This window comes from Melopsittacus undulatus, chromosome 4, assembly GCF_012275295.1.
Source record: "Melopsittacus undulatus isolate bMelUnd1 chromosome 4, bMelUnd1.mat.Z, whole genome shotgun sequence".
Lineage (NCBI taxonomy): Eukaryota > Metazoa > Chordata > Aves > Psittaciformes > Psittaculidae > Melopsittacus > Melopsittacus undulatus.
This window is the reverse complement of record NC_047530.1, coordinates 1,477,207-1,493,623: the sequence shown is the minus strand read 5'-3', so window position 1 is coordinate 1,493,623 and position 16,417 is coordinate 1,477,207. Positions and strand designations below refer to the sequence as shown.

Sequence of the window (16,417 nt, the reverse complement as noted above, 5' to 3'; positions counted from 1 at the left end):
GAACCCGACCCCCCCCTCACCAGTACCGGACCCGGAGCCGGTGCTTGCTCCGCACTTCCTCTTCCCCAGGAAGGGACCGGACGTGGGGAGGGACCGGAGCCGGGGGGGGGGGGGGAGCGGCCCCGGTGACCACCCCGAGGAACGGGGCCGACCGGAACCGGAGGGCACAGAGAGGAACCGTGATGGGAACCGGTTAACATCGGAACCGGTAACAGGTTAACATCGGACCTGATGGTACCAGTTAACATCGGACCCTGTTGGTACCGGTTAACATCGGACCCTGCTGGTACCGGTTAACATCGGAACCGGTAACCGGTTAACATCGACCCCTGCTGGTACCAGTTAACATCGGACCTGTTGGTAACCGGTTAACATCAAACCCTGCTGGTACCGGTTAACATCGGACCCTGCTGGTAACTGGTTAACATCGGATCCTGCTGGTAACCGGTTAACATCGAACCCTGCTGGTAACCGGTTAACATCGGACCCTGCTGGTAACCGGTTAACATAAGACCGTGCTGGTACCGGTTAACATCCTGGTGCGGGCAGGGGCATCCCCTCCCTGTAGCACCTCCTCATCCCGAGCCTGTTCCCCCCCATCACAGCCCTGTATCCCAACCCCAAGGGGGTAACCCCGGAATCCACCGGGTTGGGAAGGACCTTTAGGATCATGATTCCAAGGCCACCTGGACCCATAGCACCGAGAGCCACATCCACACCCCTGTGTGACCCCTTGCAGGGCCGGTGCCTGCAGCCCTGCCCTGGGCAGCCTGTTCCAATGCCTGAGCACCCTGTGGGGCAGGAATTGTTCCTCAGCTCCATCTGAACCTGCCCTGGTGCAGCTTGAGGCTGTTTCCTCTTGTCCCATCCCTTGTTCCTTGGGAGCAGAGCTCAGCCCCTCCTGGCTCCATCCTCCTCTCAGGCACTCGTATGGAGCCATCAGGTCCCCCCTGAGCCTTCTCTTCTCCATCTGAACCCGCAGCTCCCTCAGCCCTTCCCCATCTCTTGTGCAGTGATGCTCAGGACCCCTTGGAGGTCTTCATCCCCTCTATGTACCCAAGAGGTTCCCCCATTCCCTGCTCCAGCACTGGGAATGAATGGACACAACCAAAGCTCTGTGTTACAAAGGGGCTGTTGGCCCCAGTGCTGGGGGGTGGCAGATGCCCCCTAGACCCTTTATTGGGGTGCAGGATGCTCGGATGTCACCGGTACAAGTAATCAGCCTGGATGTTGGCAGCGATCTCAGCCTCCCATTTGTCACCATTGTTGAGCAGCTTCTCCTTGTTGTAGAGCAGCTCCTCGTGTGTCTCTGTGGAGAACTCGAAGTTGGGACCCTATGAGGATGGGAGATCATGGGATGGATTGGGATGAAGGAGCTTAAAGTGCATCCAACCCCAACCCCTTCCACTGGAGCAGCTGCTCCAAGCCCCTGTGTCCAACCTGGCCTTGAGCACTGCCAGGGATGGGGCAGCCACAGCTTCTCTGGGCACCCTGTGCCAGCGCCTCAGCACCCTCCCAGGGAACAGCTTCTGCCTCAGAGCTCAGCTCAGTCTCCCCTCTCTTGGGCAGGTTCAAGCCATTCCCCTTGTTCTGTCCCTATATCCCTTATCCCAAGCCCCTCTCTGGGTTCCTGCAGCCCCTTTAGGCCCTGGCTCTGGTGCTGTCACCTCCACGATGGCATCCACAGGACAGGCCTCCTGGCAGAACCCACAGTAGATGCACTTGGTCATGTCAATGTCATAGCGGGTGGTGCGGCGGCTGCCGTCGGCGCGGGGCTCGGCCTCGATGGTGATGGCCTGCGGGGTATGGGGATGGGGTCAGCACTGAGGGGTCACAGTGCACTATTGGGAGGGGGGGGGGAGGAGGAGGAGGAGGAGGAAGAAGAGGAGGAGGATGAAGAGGAGGAGGAGGAAGAGGAGGAAAAGGAGGAGGAAGCAGCGGGCGAGGAGGAGGAAGAGGAGGAAGAGGAGGAGGAGGAGGAGGAAGAGGAGGAGGAGGGGGAGGAAGAGGAGGAAGAGAAGGAGGAGGAGGGGGAGGAGCAGGAGGAGGAGGAGAAGGAGGAGAAGAAGGAGGAGGAGGAGGAGAAGGAGGAAGAGGAGGAGGAGGAATAGGAGGGGGAGGAGGAGGAGGAGGAGGAGAAGGAGGAGGAAGAGGAGAAGGAGAAGGAGGAGAAGAGGAGGAAGAGGAGAAGGAGAAGGAGGAGAAGAGGAGGAGGAGGAATAGGAGGGGGAGGAGGAGGAGGAGAAGGAGGAGGAGGAGGAGGAATAGGAGGGGGAGGAGAAGGAGGAGGAGGAAGAGGAGGAGGAGGAATAGGAGGGGGAGGAGGAGGAGGAGAAGGAGGAGGAGGAGGAGGAGGAAGAGGAGGAGGAAGAGGAGGAGGCAGAAGAGGAGGAAGAGGAGGAGGCAGAAGAGGAGGAGGAGGATGAGGAAGAGGAAGAAGAGGAGGGGGAGGAGGGGGATGATGATGATGAAGATGATGATGATGATGATGAGGACGAGGATGATGATGAAGGCTGTACCTGTGCCGGGCAGACAGCCTCGCACAGCTTGCAGGCGATGCACCTCTCCTCCCCGGACGGGTACCGGCGCAGAGCGTGCTCCCCCCGGAACCGGGGGCTCAGGGGACCCTTCTCAAAGGGGTAGTTGATGGTGGCTGGTTCCCGGAACAGGTAACTGAGGGTCATGGACAGGCCTGGGACAGGACATGGGTTATGGTATGTATGGGGTGTGTGACCCATAGAGATGTATAGAGCATCATAGACATCTCTCAAGCACCATCTGTTCAGCCTGGACAAGAGAAGGCTCCTGAAGGGGAGACCTGAGAGCAGCTCCAGGGCCTAAAGGGGCTGCAGGAAAGCTGGAGAGGGGCTTGGGACAAGGGATGTAGGGACAGGCCAAGGGGAATGGCTTGAACCTGCCCAAGAGAGGGGAGACTGAGATGGGATACAAGGAAGTTCATTGTGAAGGTTGGGGAACACTGGAAAGGGTTGAATGGAGAAGCTGTGGCTGCCCCATCCCTGGCAGTGCTCAAGGCCAGGTTGGACACAGGGGTTGGAGCAGCTGCTCCATGGGAAGGGGTTGGGATTGGGATTGGATGCACTTTAAGCTCCCTTCATCCCATCCCATTCCATGACTATGATTCCATTTGAGCATCCATCTGGACCATCCCTATGGTCCCTTTTAGAGCACTTGGGAAGCTTGGCTATGGTCAGCTCTTGGCTATGTCCAACTCTCCCCTTGATGCTGCTATAGGACAGCAGCTGAACATGTGCTGCAGACCCAACATCCATGGGGGGGACATGGAACCTTCATTCCCATAGGATCATTGCGCCCATGCAGCTTCTCCAGGCTGAGCAGCCCCAGTATTCCCAACCTGGCTCCTATGGGATCATCCTCATGGCCTCCCCTCTGCATTCACCCCACAATGAGGGGTCTGTTCCTCACCTCGGATGAGCTCCGTCCAGAGCAGGGTCTGTGCAGCACGGTCAGTGATGGAGCGCATGTCCATGGCTGGCTCCTGGACATTGACGTACTCTGTGGGGAGAAGGGAGCTGTGCCCACCCCATAGAAGGGCTGCTATGGGGCAGGGATGGGGCAGTCTGTTCCTTACTCACTGTAGCAGCCTCTGGGGGGGGTGGTCCCGAGCAGGCGCAGGGAGCCCAATGGGGCTGGAGGGCCTGGGATGGGGGGGGAAGAGAGAAGGGTCAGGGGGGGGTGTTGGGGGGCAATGGGGTTAATAGGGGAGTAATGGGGGGCAATGGGGGTCCCAATGGGGCCTCACCTGAGCGGGCAGCCCGGGACACCAAGCGCAGCGCAGCCATGGCCGGTCCTGCAACCACCACTGGTTGTGACACCCCCACACCCCCAGTTCCCATAAGGGACCATGGGGTCCTCCCCCCCCAGTTCCCATAAGGGACCATAGGGTCCTCCCCCCCCCCAGTTCCCATTAGGGACCATGGGGTCCTCCCCCCCCCATAAGAGAACCAGGCATCCCAGCCCCCAAGAGACCCAGAGGTCTTGTTCCCCCCCCCATAGAACTCAGGGGTCCCAATACCCCCCCCCTTAAGGGACCCACGCATCCTGCCCCTCATAAGGGACTGAGATACCCCACCCCCAGGGTCATGACACCCCCAAAGGGACCCAGGGGTCCCAACAGCCCCCCCATATCAAACCCAAGGGTCCTGCCCCCCCCACACCTCCCATAAGGGTCTCAGGGTCCTATCACCCCCCCATGGACCCAAGGACCCCAACACCCTCCCCAAAGAGACCCATGGATCTTCCTGCCCCCCCCGGACAGAGGCACCTCCGCCATAGGTCCTGACCCCCCCGTACCCCTTTAATGCCCCCATTCAGCCTCCCTGCCCCACAGCACCCCAAGGCCCAACCGCCCCCCCACCGTGGGACCAGGCCCATGTCCCATGTCCGTGTGTCCCCATCCACTCCATGTCCGTGTGTCCCCATCCACCCCATGTCCGTGTGTCTCCATCCACCCCATGTCCGTGCGTCCCCATCCTCCCCTGCCCTCAGCGGGTTCCGGGGCCCTCCATGGCCCCCATAGACATCCATGGACCCCCATAGACCTCTACGGAGCACCGGGGGCTCTACAAGCACCGAGACCTGGACCCGATCCCGTTCCCTGTCCCGATCCCGGTCCCGATCCCAGTCCGATCCCGATCCCGGTCCCGGTCCCGTTCCCTGTCCCGATCCCGGCCCAGCTCCGCTCACCTCAGACACGGACCCCTCCGTCCTGACCCTGGCCGCCCCCGGGCCGCACTGCGCAGGCGCGGAGCTGTGGTGAAGGACATTGGGCGGGGCTTCGGTGGGAAGGGCGTGGCCAAGCTCGCTTCCCATTGGCTGAGCTCCGCCGCGAAAGGGAGGGGTAGGAGGAGGGAGCCGTGGATTGGTCTGTGAGAGGAGCGGCGAGGCGATGATTGGCTGGGGGTGAGGAGGGGCGGGGCTAAGCTTGGAGCTGGTGTTCATGGCGGAGGTGCGAGGGTCGCGGGTTCGATACCGGGGACCGGAGGAGGGCACCGGTACCGGGTCTGTGGTACCGGTGCTGGTACCGGTACCGATGGAGCAGGACTCGGGACCGGCTCCAGGGTCGGTGGTACCGGTACCATCGAGCTGGTGCAGCTTGAGGCCGTTTCCTCTTGTCCCATCCCTTGTTCCTTGGGAGCAGAGCTCAGCCCCTCCTGGCTCCATCCTCCTCTCAGTCACTCCTATGGAGCCATCAGGTCCCCCCTGAGCCTTCTCTTCTCCATCTGAACCTGCAGCTCCCTCAGCCCTTCCCCATCTCTTGTGCTCCAGGCCCTGCTCCAGCTCCATTCCCTTCTCTGGCCCCATCCAGCCCCTCTTAGGGTGAGGGGCCCAGAGCTGAGCACAGGATTGGAGCTGCAGCCTCCCCAGTGCCCAGCACAGGGGCCCAATCCCTGCCCTGTTCCTGCACTGGTGCTGGTGCAGGCCAGGATGCTGGGGGCTCCTTGGCTGCCTGGGCTCCAGCTGCTCCTGCTCAGCTCCATCAGCTCCTTTGCCATGAGCAGCTTCCCAGGCCTGGAGCATTCCCAGCCCAAGAGCAGGGCCCAGCACTGAGCCTGGTTCAATCTCACCCCATTGACCACAACCCATGGATCCAGCCTGGCCAGATCCTTCTTGCACAGCCTCCCTATCCTCCAGCACATCAAATCCCACCCTTGGTGCCATTGAAGTGGCTCAGGGTGCCCTCAATGCATCAATGAACGCATCAAACAGCCCCAATCCCAAGCACCACAACCAGTGACCTGTCACCAACCACCCTCTGTGTGTCCCCTATGAGCCCAACAGTGTGATGGGAAAGGATCAGGGATGGGGACCCCCTGCTGTGACCCCCAGTACCGGTGCCCCCCCATAACACCCCCCCAGCAGTACCAGTGCTGCCCCATGACTTGTGCTTGATCCCAACACACACACAAAGCAGTGTCCATGGAGCTCATTTCATTCCAAAAGGGCAGATTTGACCCCAAAACGCTCCCAGGGCAGGATCTGGCCCCGACCGCTGCTCCCTGTCCATGGTGGGACCGGATGCTTCATTCCCGGCCTCTTCCCTTGAGGATGTCCCGGTTGGAGCCCTAAGGAGCATCCATCCGGGCCTGGGAAGCAGCAGGATGCCCATAGCCGGACACATGTGGGGTAGGTAATGGGACAGGCAGCAGGATACACCCGGAATCAGTGTGGGGGGACAGGGATGGGCATGGGAGCAAGGCTGGAGGAATAGGGTGGGAATGGTTTGGGATGAGCTCAGGGCAGGAAGGGGGAACACTGAGGACAGAGATGGGGACGAGGGCAACCAAAGCCCATCCCGGTGCCATCCCCGGTGCCCATCACCATGGCAGGACCTCGGCACAGAGCCAAGCCTGAGGCTGAGCACCAGGTGAGAGCCTAGTCCCGGCTCCGGCACCAGCATCAGCTCCATAAGGCACAGACGGGTCCCGTGTTGGCACAATCCACCCTCAGCGCGACATCATCCGCACAAACTCTGCCAATGGGAGAACACACCTGGAGCATCCCAAGCATCCCTATGGATGCTCCCGGTGCCAACCCCATTCCCAACCCTCCATCCTACCTTCGAAGTCCACCAGCCCGTCCCCATTGAGATCCACGTCCTTGAGGATCTCATCCACCTCCCGGTGATGGAGCTGCTGCCCCAGCAGCTTGCGCATGGCCTCCCGCAGCTCTGCCATGCTGATCTGCCCGTCACCGTTGGTGTCGAACTGTAGGCAGCACCATGGGTGACACCATCACTGGGGTACAACCGGATACCCCCATCCCCATGGCAACACCCCCACCTCGCGGAAGGCATCGCGCAGCTCCTTGATCCCGATCATATCCGCGGTCTCCGCCAGCATCTTGGGCCCCATCAGCTCCACAAAGTCATCAAAATCCACCTTTCCTCCGGCTGTGATGGGAATGGGGTGACACAGGTGGGGGGTACAGGGGATGTGGGGCAGGGAGGGTGATGGGGACACCCCCTGACCCCCACCACGTACTGATCTGCTGGGACAGCTCAATGAGCTCCATCTCGGTGGGCATGTAGCCCATGGTCCTCATGCACTCGCCCAGGTCCTTGTAGCTGATGTATCCATCCCGATCCTTGTCGAACTCCCGGAACGCCTGTTTCAGCTCTGGGAGCACCAGGGAATGTCACCATACAGCACCCCATAGCACCCCATAGTGCCCCACAGCACCCCACAGCAACCCCATAGCGCCCCATAGCACCCCACAGTGCCCCATAGCGCCCCACAGTGCCCCACAGCACCCCATAGCACCCCACAGCACCCCACAGCACCCCACAGCATCCCATAGTGCCCCACAGCACCCTACAGCACCCCCGCAACACCCCACAGCACCCCACAGCACCCCCATAGCACCCCACAGCACCCCATAGCACCCCCACAGCACCCCATAGCACCCCCACAACACCCCACAGCACCCCACAGCACCCCATAGCACCCCCACAACACCCCACAGCACCCCACAGCTCCCCCACAGCACCCCACAGAAACCCCACAGCACCCCACAGCACCCCACAGCACCCCCATAGCACCCCCACAGCACCCCACAACACCCCACAGCGCCCCACAACACCCCACAACACCCCACAGCACCCCATAGCACCCCCACAGCACCCCCACAACACCCCACAGCACCCCCATAGCACCCCCATAGCCCCCCATAGCCCCCCACAGCACCCCACAGCAAAACCCAGCACCCCACAGCACCCCATAGCACCCCACAGCACCCCACAACACCCCACAGCACCCCACAGCACCCCCACAGCACCCCCACAGCACCCCACAACACCCCCACAACACCCCACAGCACCCCACAGCACCCCACAGCGCTCCCACAACACCCCACAGCACCCCCACAACACCCCACAGCACCCCACAGCACCCCCACAGCACGCCACAGCACCCCATAGCACCCCACAGCACCCCCACAGCACCCCACAGCACCCCCACAGCACCCCACAGCACCCCCAAAACACCCCATAGCACCCCCATAGCACAGACCCCCATCCCTGCCATGTGCATCACTCACCTTCGATCTCCTCAGGCCGCAGCTCTCGATCCTGGGATAGAGAGAACATGGGAAGAGCCAATGGAAGGGTCCTTGTGCCCCCCCCCCGTGGGGCTCCCGTACGTACCCGCTGGGTGACAGCGATGCTCTGGCGCAGGAAGATGCAGGCCGGTCCCACCAGCCCCTGCAGCACCGAGTACCCCTGCACCGGGGGGGACTGTGCTGCCTCCGACACCTCCTCGGGGTCCCCGGGATCCATAGGGCCGGAATGGGGCTTCCCATCCTATGGGGACAACGTGGGGGTCAGCAGAGAGGGGGGACCCTCATCCCTATGGGGGTCAGCAGCGAGGGGGGACCCTCATCCCTATGGGGACAACATGGGGGTCAGCAGCGAGGGGGGGACCTCATCCCTATGGGGGTCAGGAGCAAGGGGGACCCTCATCCCTATGGGGACACCATGGGGGTCAGCAGAGAGGGGGGACCCTCATCTCTATGGGGACAACATGGGGGTCAGGAGCAAGGGGGACCATCATCCCTACGGGTACAACATGGGGGTCAGCAGCGAGGGGGGACCCTCATCCCTATAGGGACAACATGGGGGTCAGGAGCAAGGGGGACCCTCATCCCTATGGGGACAACATGGGGGTCAGGAGCAAGGGGGACCCTCATCCCTATGGGGACACTATAGGGGTCAGCAGCGAGGGGGGACCCTCATCCCTATGGGGACACCGTGGGGGTTAGCAGCAAGGGGGGACCCTCATCCCTATGGGGACAACATGGGGGTCAGCAGCGAGGGGGGACCCTCATCCCTATGGGGACAACGTGGGGGTCAGCAGCGAGGGGGGGACCTCATCCCTATGGGGACAACGTGGGGGTCAGCAACGAGGGGGGACCCTCGTCCCTATGGGGACAACGTGGGGGTCAGCAACGAGGGGGAACCCTCATCCCTATGGGGACAACATGGGGGTCAGCTCCAAGAAGGGACCCTCATCCCTATGGGGGTCAGCAGCGAGGGGGGTCCTCATCCCTATGGGGACAACGTGGGGGTCAGCAGCGAGGGGGGGTCCTCATCCCTATGGGGACATCATGGGGGTCAGCAGCGAGGGGGGGTCCTCATCCCTATGGGGACAACATGGGGGTCAGGAGCAAGGGGGGGACCTCATCCCTATGGGGACAACGTGGGGGTCAGCAGCGAGGGGGGACCCTCATCCCTATGGGGACAACATGGGGGTCAGGAGCAAAGGGGGGCCCTCATCCCTACGGGGACAACATGGGGGTCAGCAGCGAGGGGGGACCCTCATCCTCCTCCTGCTCCCACCCCATGGCCGTACCTTGGGCAGCCTCCGCTCGGGGGTCTTGGTGCAGTTGCCCATGGCCGGGGCTGTGCCCGCAGGACATGCCCGGCCCTGGGGCAGCGATCCCGGGACAAGGGGGGGGAACGGGAGCGGCTGTGCCGGGATTGGAGGTTGTTATGGTATAACTGGGGATATGCAGGGCAGGGGGGGGGGCCCTGCCCGCGCACACACATAATCCCTGGATTATGTCCTGCTCCAGATGTGGGGAGCAGCACAGCTGTTCCCGGCCCCACACCCGCCCCATGGGCTGCGGGGCCTGGCTGGTTACCTGCTGCAGAGCGGGGGGCAACGGGGGTACCGGATCCTCGGGGGCCTGATGCTGCTCCATAGGGAAACATGAGCATCCAGGGCTCGGCAGCCCCAAGGCGCTGGTGGGGCCACGGCTCCGCCGGACCCCAAACCGTGGGGCCGGGGGGAGGCTGCGGTCACCCCGATTGCTCTGGGGGCGGTTGTGGGGTGCGGGGTCACCTGTGCCCCGCCGGGTCGGTGCACGGAAGAGGAAGAACATGGCAACAACCGCTCCGCACCACCGCTCTCCGCCTGTCCCTCTGCCACCACCGGAGCTCGGCAGGGGGGTAACCGGATCCCCGGGGCCCTGCTCCGTCGCCGGGACGAAGCCAACGGTGCAGGGGGCACACGGGCACAACGAGGGCTGCGGTAGGGGCAGAGCGGACCCGGGGGCTCCGGGGGTACCGAGGGGTACCCGGTGTGGGGCCACAGACCCCCCGTGGGTACCGGGGGGGGCATCGGCACCGGGAGCCCCGGGGGGCACCAGGGGGGGCGAGCGGCGCCTCCGGTTACAGCCCGAAACCCGACCCGCGCCCGGGGCACGTGGCGGCGCGAGGCCACGCCCCCTCCCGCAAACCACGCCCACAGTAATATAATAGCCTCATTGAGGCCACGCCCCCAATGTGGCCACGCCCCTCACAGAAACCACGCCCCAGTAATGTAATCGGCTCATTGAGGCCACGCCCCCCTTGTGACCACGCCCCCTCCCATAAACCACGCCCGGTAATGTAATCGCCTCATTGAGACCACGCCCCTGTCGCGACCACGCCCCCTCCTTGAGGCCACGCCCCTGCAGTAGCCACGCCCCCTCCCCTGCTAGCTGCTGTCAGCGCCGAGCCGAGCGTCGCTGGTTGGTGACGTCAGAGCGCGGCGCCGCGGCAGGGGCGGCTGAAGGTGACGGTGGTGCCGGTGCCTGTCATGGCCGCCCGGCAGCTGCTGGGGCTGCGGGGCCTGCGCGGGGCTGCGGCCTCGTTCTCGGTGAGAGACAGGGGAGCGTGGGACCGGTAACACCGGCGGTACCGGGGGTACTGATGGTACCGGTACTGCTGCCGTGGGTACTGATGGTACCGGGGGTACCGGTACTGCTGCGGGTACTGGTGTTATCGATGTTACCGGTACTGCTGCCGTTATCAGTGTTACCAGTACTACCGGTACTGCTGCAGATACCGGTGTTATCGGTGTTACCAGTACTGCTGCGGGTACTGGTGATGTCGGTGTTACCAGCACAACCGTGGTTACCGGTGTTATTGGTGTTACCAGTCTTACCACGGTTATCGGTGTTATTGTTAGTACCTTGCTTTCTGGTGTTATTGGTATTACCAGTAGTACTGTTGTTTCTGATGTTATTGGTGTTACTGGTGTTATTGGTGTTACCAGTAGTACTGGGGTTTCCAGTGTTATCGGTGTTACCGGTGCTGCCGCAGTTACTGGTGTTACCAGCGTTATCGGTGTTACTGGTACTGCTGCAGTAACCAGTGTTATCGGTGTTACCGGTAGCACCATGGTTTCCGGTGTTATTGCCATTCCCGGTGTTACCGGTGTGTATCTCCCCCCAGACAGCACCCAAGAAGACACAGTTCGGATCACTGAAGGATGAGGACCGAATCTTCACCAACCTCTATGGGCGGCACGACTGGAGGTGAGGACAGGGGTTGGTGTTGGTGATGGTGGTGATGGGATCCCGGTGCCGGTACCGGTGCCATGGGCCCTGCCCCTCCGCAGGCTGCAGGGAGCTCTGCGCCGCGGGGACTGGTACAAGACCAAGGAGATCCTGCTCAAGGGGGTGGATTGGATCCTGGCTGAGATCAAGGCCTCAGGGCTGCGCGGCCGCGGCGGCGCCGGCTTCCCCACCGGCCTCAAGTGGAGCTTCATGAACAAGCCCCCGGATGGGAGGTGAGAACCGGAGCCGGTGCCGCGGTTACCGCGGTGCAGAGCACGGGGGGGTGACGGTGACAACCCCAACCCCATCCAGACCCAAGTACCTGGTGGTGAATGCGGATGAGGGGGAGCCTGGGACATGCAAGGACAGGGAGATCATGCGCCATGACCCACACAAGCTGCTGGAGGGATGCCTGGTGGCCGGTCGTGCCATGGGCGCCCGCGCTGCCTACATCTACATCCGCGGCGAGTTCTACAATGAGGCTTCCAACCTGCAGGTGAGGGATGGGGGCTATGGGGGGGACCCCCCCCTTGGTGAGGAGGGCAGCCCCACGGAGCCATGTGAGCCCCCTCTCCGCTGCAGGTGGCCCTAAGGGAAGCCTATGAGGCCGGGCTGCTGGGGGGGGACGCCTGTGGGTCTGGCTATGCCTTCGATGTCTTCGTGGTGAGAGGAGCTGGAGCCTACATCTGTGGGGAGGAGACGGCGCTGATCGAGTCCATTGAGGGCAAGCAGGGCAAGCCAAGGCTGAAACCACCGTTCCCTGCTGACGTGGGTATGGCAATGGGAGCATCATGGGATGGGTTGGGATGAAGGGAGGTTGGAGCTCATCCAATCCCAACCCCTTCCACTGGAGCAGCTGCTCCAATCCCTGTGTCCAACCTGCCCTTTGGCACCACCACGGATGGGTCAGTCTGTTCCCGGTGCCACCATGATGCTCTGCCCTCCTCCAGGTGTCTTCGGCTGTCCCACCACCGTGGCCAACGTGGAGACGGTTGCCGTGTCCCCCACCATCTGCCGCCGCGGCGGTGCCTGGTTCGCCAGCTTCGGCCGCGAGCGCAACTCGGGCACCAAGCTCTTCAACATCTCCGGCCACGTCAACAGCCCCTGCACGGTGGAGGAGGAGATGTCAGTGCCGCTGAAGGAGCTCATTGAGAAGCATGCGGGTATGGTGGCTCCGGTGGTACCGGTACCAGTCCCGGTGTGATCCCGGTGCCGTCCCGGTGACCCCTTGTTTTGGCAGGGGGTGTCCGTGGGGGATGGGACAACCTCTTGGCTGTCATCCCGGGGGGCTCATCCACTCCACTGCTGCCCAAGTCCGTGTGTGAGACTGTGCTCATGGACTTCGATGCGCTGGTGCAGGCACAGAGCGGGTTGGGCACAGCCGCTGTCATCGTCATGGATAAATCGGTAAGGGCACAGCCCCCTTTGTGCCACCCCACATCACAGCAGAGCCTTCATCCTCCTCTTCCTCCCCAGACCGACGTCGTCAAAGCCATCGCTCGGCTCATTGAGTTCTACAAGCACGAGAGCTGCGGGCAGTGCACACCCTGCCGGGAGGGTGAGCTATGGGGAGCTATGGGGCAGGAGGGGAGGGGCACGGAGCTGTGGGGCAGGGTGTGGGTCACCCCCCTCACACCCTCCCCATGACCACAGGTGTGGACTGGATGAACAAGGTGATGGCTAGATTCGTGCAGGGCAATGCACAGGCAGCTGAGATTGATGCCCTGTGGGAGATCAGCAAACAGATCGAGGGTCACACCATCTGTGCCCTGGGCGATGGTGCTGCCTGGCCTGTGCAGGTGGGGGGGCACTTGGGGGGCAGATGTGGGGCTGAGGGAGGCACTTGGGGGGCAGATATGGGGCTGGGGGGGCACTTGGGGGGTAGATGTGGGGCTGGGGGGGCACTTGGGGGGCAGATGTGGGGCTGGGGGGGCACTTGGGGGGCAGATGTGGGGCTGGGGGGGACACTTGGGGGGCAGATGTGGGGCTGGGGAGGGCACTTGGGGGGCAGATGTGGGGCTGGGGGGGGCACTTGGGGGGCAGATGTGGGGCTGGGGGGGCCTCACCCCATTAACCTTGCTCTACTCAGGGCCTCATCCGCCACTTCCGCCCCGAGCTGGAGGAGAGGATGCGGCGCTATGGGGAGGCCAAAGCCCGAGCGGCATCAGCGTAAGGTGGGGGGGTCAGGGGCTTCCACAGCAGCTTGTGGGGCTCAATAAACGCTGCTGTGCTTATGGGGCTTGAAGAGAGCAGCAGGAGGTGGTTGTGGGTCTGAAATGTGGGGAGGGAGCAATGGGGGCTCTGGCTCCTGCCTCTATGGGAGCAGGGAATCCCTTAGAGATCCCTAAGGATCAGGGGATCAGCTCCATGGCCCCTCTATGGGACAGGCCATGGGGCAGCACCAAGCAGTCCGGGTGCTGCATGGCCACAGAGCCCCCCCAGGGCAAGCACCACAGTGACACCCATGCGGCTCATGCCAGTGCTGGTGCCAAGGGCACAGCTCAGTATCCCCCCATGGTGCTGGCACTGATGCCCATGGCACAAGCGCTTCCAAACATGGCTTTTTACTAAGTCACAGTGTTCCATGATGGGAGCAACACCCATAGTGTTGGGTGGTGGTGGTGGGGTCAGCACCATTCCCTGCTGCAGCCCCATCCCTATGGACCAATGAAGCGAGGTCCATCCCTATGGACCATCACACAACCGATGCCGCGGCGTCAGGCGGAGCGGTGCCGCGCCGGTACCACCGTCTTCCTGCGGTAGCGCCCGGGCGCCAGGAGCTCGAGGGTCAGCTCGGTGATGACAGCCGTGAGCCCCCACACCCGGTGGGGGCCGTTGAGGAACACGGGCAGGGTGTAGCTGTAGCGTCCGGCGGTGCGGAAGTGGGTGTAGCCCTGGTTGTCCTCCCGCAGGAGGTGAGCCAAGGGCAGGGTGAAGACCTCGGCTACCTGCGGTACAGGCGGAAGGGGCCGGTGGTAGCACCGGGGCAGGGGGGGCTGCTCACGGGGCCGGTGTGGGGTCACCCACCTCATCCGGGTTGGGAGCCAGCGTCAGGTTCTCCAGAGGACCCAGGTTGGCCACAACAGGCGCCACCATCAGCCCCTGCTGTGGGGGGGGTCAGCGAGGGGTGGGGAGGGGGAACCCTGGCCCCATAGTGCTGCCTGTGAGCCCCCATCCCCATAGTGCCACTGGTGACCTCCCCATCCCCATAGTGCCATTGGTGACCTCCCCATCCCCATAGTGCCACTGGTGATCCCCCCATCTCCATAGTACCATTGGTGACCCCCCAATCCCCATAGTGCCACTGGTGATCCCCCCATCCCCATAGTGCCACTGGTGATCCCCCCATCTCCATAGTACCATTGGTGACCCCCCCATCTCCATAGTGCAATGGTGACCCCCCAATCTCCATAATGCCATTGGTGACCCCCCCCATCACCATAGTGCTGCCTGTGAGCCCCCATCCCCAAACTGCCATTGGTGACCCCCCCATCCCCATAGTGCCATTGGTGACCCCCCAATCCCCATAGTACCATTGGTGACCCCCCCATCCCCATAGTGCCACCCATTATCCCCTGCATCCCACATGAGCACCCATCACGTGTCTGTCACCCAACACCCGCTGCCTACAGCCAGTGCCCTGTGTCCCCATTACCCTGTGTCTGTGCCACCTGTGTCCCCCCATCCCCCTGTAACCCCATACCCCAATCCCCATCACCCCGTGTCCCCCCATCCCCTAACCACCCCATGTCCTTATGCCCTTGTCCCCCCCGTCCTTGTCCTCTCCCGGTACCCCGTTTCCGGTACCCGGTTTCCGGTACCCGGTTCCCGGTACCCAGTTTCCGGTACCCGATTTCGGGTTCCCGGTACCCCGTTTCCGGTACCCCGTTTCCGGTACCCGGTCGGGCAGGGTCCGCAGCTGCCCCCACACGTTCTGCTCCGTCAGCTCCAGCCCCAGCTCCTCTCGGGTCTCCCTCAGTGCTGTGGCCACCGCGTCTGCATCCGCCGGGTCCCGACGGCCCCCGGGGAAGCTGCAAGAGACAAAGGGGGGTTTGGGGGGGGGGTGCGCTCATTGCCGGTCCCCGGTACCAGTACCTGACATCCAGGTGCCGGTACCTGACATCCCCGGTACCGGTTCCGGTACCTGCCATCACCGGTTCCTGTACCTGACACCCCCGGTTCCGGTACCTTACATCCCCGGTTCCGGTACCTGACATCCCTGGTTCCGGTACCTGCCAACCCGGTTCCGGTACCTGACACCCCCGGTTCCGGTACCTGACACCCCCGGTTCCGGTACCAGTTCCGGTACCTGCCACCCCCGGTTCCGTTACCTGCCATCCCCAGTTCCGGTACCTGACATCCCCGGTACCCCCCCTTTCCGGTACCTGACACCCCCGGTACCGGTACCTGCCATCCCCGGTTCCGGTACCTGCCGTTCCCGTTTCCGGTACCTGCCATCCCCGTTTCCTGTACCTGACCCCCCCGTTTCCGGTACCTGACATCTCCGCTGTGTGGCCCCCCCAGTCTCCGGGACCGCAGCGTGAACAGCACCGCAGGTCGGCCCCGCACCGAGCACAGCGGCACCAGCACCGCGGCCGCCGCCGCTCCCTGCCCCGCGGCCGCCGCCAGCCGAGCCCTGCACCGGCGCTCGCTGCCCGCGCTCAGCAGCCCCCCGGGGTCCTCCGGACCCGGCTCCGACATGGAGGCACCGACGGGGACGGGAGGACGTCCGGGACCGGCCCCTTCCCTGCCGGACACACGGACACTGCCCCCCCGAGGCGGCACCGACGGGAGGGAGACGGGAAACGGGAGGGAGACGGGAGGGAAACGGGAGGGAAATGGGAGAGAAACGGGAGGGAAACGGGAGGGAAATGGGAGAGAAACGGGAGGGAAACGGGAGGGAAATGGGAGAGAAACGGGTGGGAAACGGGAGAGAAACGGGAGGGAAACGGGTGGGAAACGGGAGGGAAATGGGAGGGAAACGGGTCCTAACGGGTGGGAAACAGCCCCTAATGGGAGGGAAACGGGTCCTAAGGGGTGCAAAACGGCTGCTAAGGGG

At 63.3% G+C, this 16,417-nt stretch overlaps 4 protein-coding genes across 7 annotated transcripts; 1 reads left to right on the top strand and 3 right to left on the bottom strand.

Annotated features, from left to right (window-relative positions):
• Positions 1-1,114: 1,114 nt before the first annotated feature.
• Positions 1,115-4,819, bottom strand: LOC117436017 (NADH dehydrogenase [ubiquinone] iron-sulfur protein 8, mitochondrial-like). Of its 2 annotated transcripts, none has more exons than XM_034061579.1 (7): positions 4,726-4,819; positions 3,782-3,829; positions 3,615-3,677; positions 3,445-3,534; positions 2,520-2,692; positions 1,668-1,796; positions 1,115-1,334 (listed from the first exon to the last, which is right to left on the bottom strand). In XM_034061579.1, exons 2-7 carry the CDS (start codon positions 3,819-3,821, stop codon positions 1,203-1,205), a joined length of 627 nt encoding a protein of 208 aa, XP_033917470.1. In that variant the 5' UTR covers positions 3,822-3,829; positions 4,726-4,819; the 3' UTR covers positions 1,115-1,202. The 2 variants fall into 2 exon arrangements, with proteins under 2 accessions (XP_033917470.1, XP_033917471.1); XM_034061580.1 differs by having other exon boundaries at positions 3,782-3,841; positions 4,726-4,770.
• A 1,151-nt stretch (positions 4,820-5,970) lies between these two features.
• CABP2 (calcium binding protein 2) lies at positions 5,971-10,031 on the bottom strand. Its single transcript, XM_034061622.1, has 8 exons — positions 9,679-10,031; positions 9,387-9,503; positions 8,183-8,338; positions 8,077-8,107; positions 7,023-7,157; positions 6,822-6,931; positions 6,599-6,746; positions 5,971-6,511 (listed from the first exon to the last, which is right to left on the bottom strand). Exons 1-8 carry the CDS (start codon positions 9,916-9,918, stop codon positions 6,486-6,488), a joined length of 963 nt encoding a protein of 320 aa, XP_033917513.1. The 5' UTR covers positions 9,919-10,031; the 3' UTR covers positions 5,971-6,485.
• Positions 10,032-10,533: 502 nt separating this feature from the next.
• On the top strand, positions 10,534-13,605 carry NDUFV1 (NADH:ubiquinone oxidoreductase core subunit V1). Its single transcript, XM_034061524.1, has 10 exons — positions 10,534-10,676; positions 11,255-11,337; positions 11,421-11,591; positions 11,671-11,854; positions 11,941-12,130; positions 12,309-12,521; positions 12,599-12,765; positions 12,835-12,916; positions 13,012-13,157; positions 13,448-13,605. The coding sequence occupies exons 1-10, from the start codon at positions 10,617-10,619 to the stop codon at positions 13,529-13,531; spliced, it is 1,380 nt and encodes a 459-aa protein (XP_033917415.1). The 5' UTR covers positions 10,534-10,616; the 3' UTR covers positions 13,532-13,605.
• A 301-nt stretch (positions 13,606-13,906) lies between these two features.
• On the bottom strand, positions 13,907-16,114 carry NUDT8 (nudix hydrolase 8). Of its 3 annotated transcripts, none has more exons than XM_034061576.1 (4): positions 15,854-16,114; positions 15,257-15,389; positions 14,386-14,463; positions 13,907-14,252 (listed from the first exon to the last, which is right to left on the bottom strand). In XM_034061576.1, exons 1-4 carry the CDS (start codon positions 16,057-16,059, stop codon positions 14,076-14,078), a joined length of 594 nt encoding a protein of 197 aa, XP_033917467.1. In that variant the 5' UTR covers positions 16,060-16,114; the 3' UTR covers positions 13,907-14,075. The 3 variants fall into 3 exon arrangements, with proteins under 3 accessions (XP_033917467.1, XP_033917466.1, XP_033917465.1); XM_034061575.1 differs by having other exon boundaries at positions 13,907-14,306; positions 14,386-14,460; positions 15,854-16,112; XM_034061574.1 differs by having other exon boundaries at positions 13,907-14,306; positions 15,854-16,111.
• Between the last annotated feature and the right edge of the window lie 303 nt (positions 16,115-16,417).

Coding starts and splice junctions, on each gene's coding strand:
- LOC117436017 (XM_034061579.1), bottom strand. CDS start 3,821: ATGGCTGCGCTGCGCTTGGTGTCCCGGGCTGCCCGCTCAG. Junction 2,693..3,444: donor CTGGACGGAGCTCATCCGAG/GTGAGGAACAGA, acceptor GTCCTGTCCCAG/GCCTGTCCATGACCCTCAGT. Junction 1,335..1,667: donor CTGTGGATGCCATCGTGGAG/GTGACAGCACCA, acceptor CCATCCTCATAG/GGTCCCAACTTCGAGTTCTC.
- CABP2 (XM_034061622.1), bottom strand. CDS start 9,918: ATGTTCTTCCTCTTCCGTGCACCGACCCGGCGGGGCACAGGTGACCCC. Junction 8,339..9,386: donor CCGAGCGGAGGCTGCCCAAG/GTACGGCCATGG, acceptor TTGTCCCCATAG/GATGGGAAGCCCCATTCCGG. Junction 6,747..6,821: donor TGCGCGATGCCTTCCGCGAG/GTGGGGGTGTTG, acceptor TGCTGCCTACAG/TTCGACACCAACGGTGACGG.
- NDUFV1 (XM_034061524.1), top strand. CDS start 10,617: ATGGCCGCCCGGCAGCTGCTGGGGCTGCGGGGCCTGCGCGGGGCTGCG. Junction 10,677..11,254: donor GGGCTGCGGCCTCGTTCTCG/GTGAGAGACAGG, acceptor ATCTCCCCCCAG/ACAGCACCCAAGAAGACACA. Junction 12,522..12,598: donor GCTCATTGAGAAGCATGCGG/GTATGGTGGCTC, acceptor TTGTTTTGGCAG/GGGGTGTCCGTGGGGGATGG.
- NUDT8 (XM_034061574.1), bottom strand. CDS start 16,059: ATGTCGGAGCCGGGTCCGGAGGACCCCGGGGGGCTGCTGAGCGCGGGC. Junction 15,390..15,853: donor CCACACAGCGGAGATGTCAG/GTACCGGAAACG, acceptor TGTCTCTTGCAG/CTTCCCCGGGGGCCGTCGGG. Junction 14,464..15,256: donor TGCGGACCCTGCCCGACCGG/GTACCGGAAACG, acceptor CCCCCCCCACAG/CAGGGGCTGATGGTGGCGCC.